Genomic DNA, 8,299 nt, shown 5'->3' with positions numbered 1-8,299 from the left:
TAGTGGTTTAGGTAAGCAACAACCGTCAACCCCATCGTCAAGACATCTTTCTCTGCTTTTTAAGAATACACGTGAGGCTTCTAATTAATAGTTAGCTAGCTGAGTCGAGCCTTTGTTTTAAGAGTACTTGGTGACATGAGAACTTTGAGTTAGCTATCTTTAGAACAGGGTATAGAGCATTCACAATCCGTCCATCAAATTTAGTGAGTGGGGTTTTTATAATATAGGGAGTGGTTTAGAGTGTTGTGAGTGGAGGAGAGAGAATCTTCATGGACCATGGTTAATAAAAAGGAGTTCATAAATATCGCGTATGTATTTGACAAGAAATTACTCAACACAAGGTTATCACAAAAAACCACTATTACAGATCAGAAAAAAAATATTGTGGTCAATAGCAAGAATTATCAGAGAAACCTTGGTTGAAAAGAAAAAATGCCCGATTAACGCCCGACCAACTCAGTGATAGTCAGCATGTTTTTAGTTTGAGAATCCTGTTTAGATGAACTAGAAGAAGATGAACTAACATGGTCCCTTCTTGAAACGAACGCCGGTTCTTTTGGATTTGGGAGTGTGGCCATATCACCTCCAAGCATCATAACCACATTTGTCATGGTTGGACGATCATCAGGGTCTCCTTGCACACACAAGAGTCCGACACTTATACACTTCAATACCTCACTTGAATTGTATGATTTCATCAGTTTTTGGTCCAGTAGATCAAATGGTCTGTCTTCTATCCATAAGCTCCAGGCCTGAGATGTATAATTTTAGACATATAACAAAAAGTAAACAATGTAGTAAGTAGTTACAACAGTAAATTAGGTCACATGTAACTTACATGCCCCAAAAGACTTGTTTGGGATTCATAAAATCCAGTGTTCTTTTTCCCACTTACGATCTCAAGCAATACCACTCCAAAGCTAAAAGCATCAGACTTAATTGAGAACAGACCGCCAAGTGCGTACTCTGGAGACATATAACCACTGAGAAACACACAAAAGGTTTTTAGAGAACACACAACTGTACAGTTATATGAGTCTGTTTCCATAGTCAAGTTTGGCTCTTGTTTGAGAAAAGAGAGTACTAACTTACAAGGTTCCGACAACTCTGCTGGTGATATCTTCGATATCTTTTCCTTCAACTATCTTGGCTAAACCAAAATCCGAAATTTTTGGATTCATGTCCTCGTCTAGCAAAACGTTGCTTGTCTTCAAATCCCTATGAATAATCCTCAACCGAGAATCATGATGAAGATAATTAAGTCCTCTAGCAATTCCCATAATGATATTGAATCTCATTTTCCAGTCCAGTGATGCACAAAGTGTTCGATCTTGTAAAAAATAAGCATATATGAGTTTTGCATAGCACTAACAATTGTCTATATCACTAGTTCACTACAGAGACATGCATTTAAATCCTAGAGATCGTACTAACCAAAAATGAATAGATCTAAGCTTCTATTTGGCATGTACTCATAAAGTAGCATTTTTTCTTCTCCCCTGATGCAATATCCCAGCAGTCTAACAAGATTTCTGTGTTGAAGTCTAGAAATCAGTGAAACCTCATTTTTGAACTCTTGCAAGCCTTGTCCAGAGAGGCTCGACAGTCTTTTCACTGCAATTTCTTGGCCTCCAGTAAGCTTACCCTGATAAAATATTCATACTACTTTAGTTACTACCTCGTGTAGCAAAAGGTGAGTTAAAACTTCATTGTTACCTTGTAGACAGGTCCGAAACCACCCTGTCCAAGCCGATTTTCCTCTGAGAAATCGTTAGTAGCAGCTATTATGCTTTCCAGCTCAAAATATGGCACATCAGGGCCTTCTCTGTCATCTTCTTTAGAATGATCAAGATGAAGTAACTCATGGATATGTGTCCGCGCATTATGAGACTGGAATTCTACGTTATCTTGGTTATTGTCTGTGCGACAAAAGGCAACGGGTAAGATTTGCTTTAACTTAATAGCAAGAACTTTAAATGACAAACACAAATGAATGGAAATGTTTACCACTTCTTCTGTTCACCAATCGTTTATAACATATATAGCTAATGCCGCAAAATAGAGAAAGCACCAAAGCTGAAACTACAACAGAAATCGCAAGGACTTGTTTCGGGGATAATGATATTCTGTCAATCTTGGGGTTCTCTGATGATTTATAGATACAAAATTATGAGGAAAACTGAGTTCCAATAGAAAAGATATGTACAGGAAACATGAAAAAAAAAGTAAAACTACTAATTAAAACCATTTATCAAAGCAAAAGTTTGAGGTGTCTTGCATTTAAGGAGTTGCAGGAGAGTGAGGACGCTTCACGCTAGTGGAAATTTATTCAATTTGGACCGCATCTGGGATTGCATATTAAGCACTTTAGAAGATATTGTGTGTGTGTGTGTGGGGGGGGGGGGGGGGGGGTTGCTTATAAACTGCTTAACGGTATAGGAGTGGTTATCTCCATGAGTTGCTTATTGGGTTTGCATTTATCTCCATGACCAAAGTCAATAACCAAATTTATGTCATTGTTTGTCTTTGTTAACTGAGTGATTAAGGCCCATTTGGTTTGCCTCAATGGCTCTTTTGAATTTTTTTAATGATGTTTATGTTCTCATTTGGCTCAAGTGGACTGTTTTGATTCTAAGACTTCAACATAAAAGGTACATTAAGCATGCACTCGATTAGTGCAACAAGTTGAAGTCCCTGAAAACGTACCTTTTTTAGATTCAGAAACACGGAAGGAAATATTATGCGTACCCTTCCCTTTAAGATTAATTGGTTCCGTGTCCCAGAACCAGCAACCGTGCTTATTCTCTCGACTTGAGTCCCACATCCCTCCCTCTTTTCTAGGACTATAAGAATAAGCTAGGCAATTGCAGTTTCCCAGGCACTCTTTTATGCATTCTGATTCATCATCTGTATTATGGATAGGCACAGTTGTATCATCCATGCTTATCATAGGTCTCTTTATGAATGTGTCTTTAGTACCTTTGTCACAGATTTCAGTTGTTCTCTTGCATCCATGTTTATAATCATCAGGTGAAATAGGTTCAAATCCAGGCAGACATGTACACAACGAGTCATTATTTCCGGTACACATCCCAAATAGCCCACATACCCTATAAAAGCTACAAGCATCTTTTGGTTCCTCCCATTCCAAATCCCATTGGCGGGTTGCTTCAGACCAACATAAGTATTGCAACTTCCCTAAATGATCCATTACCAACCTCGAACTAAGGTCAACAACCGAAATAGCATAGTAAGATAGGTTACCATTCGACATGTTGCCTGTTACTCTTTGTGTGGTGGCGTTTGATAGCAAGTTCATTGCGTTGGAGGACATTTGGTTCTCATCGAAGCTATCTGTAAACTTCCCACTTTTCCAAAGATACGCCATTGACCCATTCATAATAGAATACCGGTGTGTACCTGGTTCTAGCTGAAACTTGAAACTTCCAGACCCTGGGTCATTGATACTTTTCCATGATGTTAACGTCGTGTTTGTGCCCATAATCATCCCAGGAATAAACATGTCAGTTGGAGTTTCAAAGCTTTGCCACAATATTCTTCCTGATGACACATTTATTAATATTGCATTTCCAGTATCCAATAACTTCAGCGCTGTAAGAGGAGCACCAACTGGCAGCACCATAATGTAAAAATCATCAGTTTTTCATCAAAGTGATGGCAAAACCTCACAAACTTTGTATCAGTTTTGCGATATATGGACGCGAAATTATGAACTGTTATTTGCACTTGAGGATTGATGCTAGTTTTACCAGTAAAGTGTTTGTTTATTATAACTTTTATAAATATTTTGATTTGGTATAAAACAACTTGATCATAAAAAATAAATGGAAAATGAGCTTAGGGAGTCGTGTTAGAATAACGTTTATAATCTAGATTTTTATGTACAATGTTATTAATAAAAATTCTACTTAGTATATTAAAACATGTCAGGGCAGTGACAATTAAAACTAGTTAGGTTAGTTAACCATGGAAAAGAACCATCCGAAAATTGAAATTGTTAATAACAAAGTCCACATTGTCAAGTCAACGGTGGTCAACAATAAGTCCAGGGACTGAAGCTGTCATTTACCAAAATTGTTCAAGTGTCACGGATACTCTAGTAAGTATGTGTCAGTTGGCTGTAACCTTAGGGACTTACTGTGTCAAAGTTGAAAGTTAGTTTGTTAGCTCCTGGTTAACAGCTAAATTGGGGATTAGGGCTTATAACTAGGGTTAGATTCCATTATATTCCATTAATTAAGGATCATGCTCATCCAATAATTCGATAATGTATACATTCTATATTTATATTTTGTCTGTTAAGGACTTATCGGTAAAAAAAAATATAAATAATAAATATTCAAATTTTAAAGGTCAAACGATGCATTCATAAATTTGTAAACCAGTTACATAGTTAATTCACAGTTTATGCACAGATATATATCCATTAAATTCATTAAATGTGATCCTTTAATGCAAACATATTCTTTTTTAAACTCATATAAGAAAAACCGGTTTGAAACCGGGTTACGTAAAACCGGTTTGGAACCAAACCTAACTGGTTACACCAGGTTATAGTTTCGAATCCTTCTAACCAGTTCAGGTTCTAACTGATTTAGACAAAAACCCGGTTTGGTTTAACCTGAAACCGGTTTAGGTGAAAAAACTGGTTTGTGCACTTCTAGTTAGAGTTTTGTAGTAGTGAGTTCAATAAGTATTGCAAGTCACATGGGATTGTAAGACTATCCGCTATCATAACCCAACCCAACCCAACCATTTATTAAACAAAACAAATTTTTCTCTCTTCCACCTATACAACTCAAGCAATCCAATATTTATCTCACTATCACAACCCAACATAAGCCAATACTTTATTAAATAACAATGCTTCATTTTTTATGAAACTTATATCAAAATATTTAAAAAAAATATAAATAAAACCGTGTTTTTACATTTTTTTTAAAAAGGTTAAAAGTTGTAATTTTCATGAAAAACCAAGTTATATATAAAAGTTTGGTTGCAAACTTAAGTTGATGGAACAACCTAGGTTGCAACTGGTTTTGAACAAAAAAGAATTTCTAATTTTTTAATTAAAATGTCTTTTTTTTGTCTTTTTGTGTTACCTTACAACCGATTGTGATAAATTATCGTCATAGTGGATAGTCTAAGGGCATTTACCAATGCCTAGTACACCCCACAACAGAATGGGTTGGTTGAGAGGATGGATAAAACAAATGGTGATAGAATGAGGTGTATCTTAGTAAGCTAATGGTTGCCTAAAAGTTTTTGGGTAGAGGCTGTCAAAACTGATGTGTATTCGATCAATTGATCACCTTTAGCAGTTATAGAGATGACGACAACAATGGAGCTAGGCTTGGTCTGGGCATAAGCATGATTATAGTTGTTATGAACTAAAGAACAAGAACACAAAATTGAATGATTACACAAAAGATTATCATTAACGATTGAAAGTGAAAAGTGTTTACGTAAGGAATTGAAATAAAAATCAGTAAATCAATACAATTGGATTCAAGCCCTAATATAGCCCTAATCCCCAATTAAGACACAGACAGACTTGTATCAACCAAACTTTGCAGATGTACACATTTAGTCCCTGGAGTTTCTGAAATTTGACTCTTTCATCTACAACTTTATTATAACTAGAAACTATTTTGAAATATGTCACAAACACCCCTCCAACTTGTGTTGACCAACGTTGACTTAGTGAATTTGACCTAAAATACTAAAAGTAATAAATAAATACTAATGTGATAATATACATTTGGGGGAGTTATTATTACTATCAAGGTGATAAAGACCATAAGTAGAGGACAAAAACGTAAATCGAGAAAGAGAACGTGTTTCGGTGTTTGCATAGGGTAACTACAAAGTCATATCATTTGCTGCATCTTGCTCTATTCAAACCTGATATTGAGGTGGTGGTTTTGAAAATTACTCTTCACTGTTTGGAAAGTTAAGAGCACCTACAACAAGGTGCATTCTTCCGAGGTTTGAATGATGTAGCATGAGGCAAACTAGATGCTTTAGGACTTTACCCATTGTGAAGCAAAGTTTGTGAGTTAAAGTTTGCATAAGCAAACTTAATTCAAACCTCAAGGGTGAGTCCCAAAGTCAATTTCTCTCACATACTCATATACATATTATATATACATATATAATTTTAATAAGTTTTGTGGATGTTTGTTGTTGTGAAAGAAAGTTGAGTTTTTTATGAAAAGTTTGAAATCTGATGTGGAGCTGATGTGACGGCTTGAAAATGTTTGTTGTTGTGAATGCTCTAAGGTACAGAAGTGGGGAGTTGAGATTTGGGGAATATTGATTGGCTGATATTTGTTGAAGACAATGGTGTTGAAGATTGGGATATTTGTGTTTGTTAAGCTGATTCACAAAGACAACAATGTTCTTGTTGTTACCATCCTTAAAAGTTATATATGGTTTTAAGTTGTTTGTTATCTATTAAAAACTAACTTGCTTGATCAAGATCATATCTGTGCAATGTTATCTTATCTTTCTAGTTAATAATAAATAAAAAAACAAAAAAAATGAAAGAATACAATGAATACAGGGCTATATACATCGTATAACTCGATCCCGGGAACATGTGGCGCATGGGTCGTAGACCTATACAACAACCATTCCCGGGATCATACAGACCTCTGCGTGTCATATGATCCCAGAAACGGTTGTCATATAGGTCGGATTAGGGATGGTCGAACTATTTATAAGAAGACAAAACACGAAAAAGTGGATAGTACGTAGCACATGCACTACAATTATTGCGATGATGTTTTTGTTGAACACAAAAAACACATCACATGAGCTCAAATTAACTTGTAAACCCAACAATATATATTAGATTATCCTGATCTTGAAATTAATACCCTATGATTTGATCTAAAAATCTACAATTTTGAGTACAATGGAGTATTAGCATGACCAAAGTACGAGTCATAGATGTGATAATCTATATATATAAAATTTCAGAAGATAATTAATAAGCTGGGCCATCTTACCTGCAGCTGTCGAGAAGTACACAGTTGCATTTTTGTTTAGCACCTTAAAGTTGCCGTCTGCTTCAACAGTCATAACTCCGGTGGAATCCAGCACTGGCTTATCGCGGTTAGCAACCCACACGATGGTATTTGGATCCTTTGTATACCATATCCCCACATATTGTCTTACTTCTGATGTATTCCCACGTGAAAAGAAGCCCATTTGAAACTTCGCCTCCTTGAGCCCCTTCGATTCTAAATAGACGTGACTGTCATTAATCGATTCCCCCCTTGTGATAGTGTCTTTAGCTGAACAAGAGTAGCAATAACAACAAACCATAATGGCACACAAAGTGATGATATGCCTGTTGAGGGTTGATGAAATCATGGTAGTTTACACTATAAGAGCTGTTTGGCAAGAGTTTGGGTTGATGATAAGTGTACATGGAATGATGGAAGTTAGACATATTATTTGTCGTCATAGTTCATGGTTAAGTGGCTGTCTTTTAAGTTGTCTTGTCGAAATTGCTTTTTAATTAACTAAATGTTGGCAAGTCTTAAGTTCAAGTCATATAAATAACAAAAATTCGCTGTACAAAAAGAAAAATTAACTAAAGGCTTGATAACGGGCCAACCAAACACTTTAATTCTTAATATAAAAAAATTATACAAGGCGGACGTAACGAATACTTTAATTCTTATTATAAAAAGCCTTATTGGATTTTAATAATCCTAACTAAATGTTATTAGCTGATACTAATTCCAACTCTAAGTTAGTTATCTCTAGAAACTAATAAAATCAATCCGTTATCTTTACCAACTTAACTGCAATCCTTAAGCAAGGGGAAGTAGTATTATCTTATGGTCTTTCAAAACTCTTTTCCTTTGATTTTTATTGCTTTCATTTCACTTTGTTTAGCTAATGTTTTTCGATCAATTATTTCGTTCAGACTAGATAGTGAAACTGACTAGATAGTGCAACACCACTCACCCGAGCTCCAATGGGGTAAATAGAGTCAAGTTGTTTGCAAAGATAGTGCAATACCATTTTTCGAGATGGTAAATAGAGTCTAGTTGTTTGTAAAGAGAGCGGGTTCTAGTTTGTTATTCAATAACTTTGGCGGACAAATAGAGCGCTTTTATATAGGTAGAATCGGGGTATGTTATTTTGAAGCTCTCCAATATAATATCAGAATCTGTTTTCTTTTGAAACCGGATGTTATATACGGGTATACATATCACATGTTTTTGTAATAGTTAAAAAATTTAAAATACCATATGTTACT

The 8,299-nt window shown here is 35.5% G+C and overlaps 1 protein-coding gene across 1 annotated transcript; it reads right to left on the bottom strand.

The window, feature by feature from the left end:
• Positions 1-390: 390 nt before the first annotated feature.
• LOC143537932 (G-type lectin S-receptor-like serine/threonine-protein kinase At4g03230) lies at positions 391-7,236 on the bottom strand. Its single transcript, XM_077031598.1, has 8 exons — positions 7,035-7,236; positions 2,703-3,630; positions 2,011-2,126; positions 1,717-1,919; positions 1,435-1,645; positions 1,093-1,330; positions 839-983; positions 391-752 (listed from the first exon to the last, which is right to left on the bottom strand). Exons 1-8 carry the CDS (start codon positions 7,234-7,236, stop codon positions 441-443), a joined length of 2,355 nt encoding a protein of 784 aa, XP_076887713.1. The 3' UTR covers positions 391-440.
• Between the last annotated feature and the right edge of the window lie 1,063 nt (positions 7,237-8,299).

This window comes from Bidens hawaiensis, unplaced genomic scaffold, assembly GCF_021521415.1.
Source record: "Bidens hawaiensis isolate Kalapana, Puna unplaced genomic scaffold, B.hawaiensis_p1.1 tig00011436_1, whole genome shotgun sequence".
Taxonomy (NCBI): Eukaryota; Viridiplantae; Streptophyta; class Magnoliopsida; order Asterales; family Asteraceae; genus Bidens; species Bidens hawaiensis.
Note: the sequence above shows the minus strand (reverse complement) of the source record. Positions and strands in the feature narration are given on the sequence as shown.

Excerpts from the sequence above, each read along its gene's own strand:
- LOC143537932 (XM_077031598.1), bottom strand. The coding sequence starts at position 7,236 with ATGGGCTTCTTTTCACGTGGGAATACATCAGAAGTAAGACAATATGTG. Across the intron at positions 1,331-1,434 it reads CTTAGATCTATTCATTTTTG|ATCGAACACTTTGTGCATCA; the intron begins GTTAGTACGATC and ends ATTTTTTACAAG. Across the intron at positions 984-1,092 it reads AGCAGAGTTGTCGGAACCTT|TGGTTATATGTCTCCAGAGT; the intron begins GTAAGTTAGTAC and ends TGTGTTTCTCAG.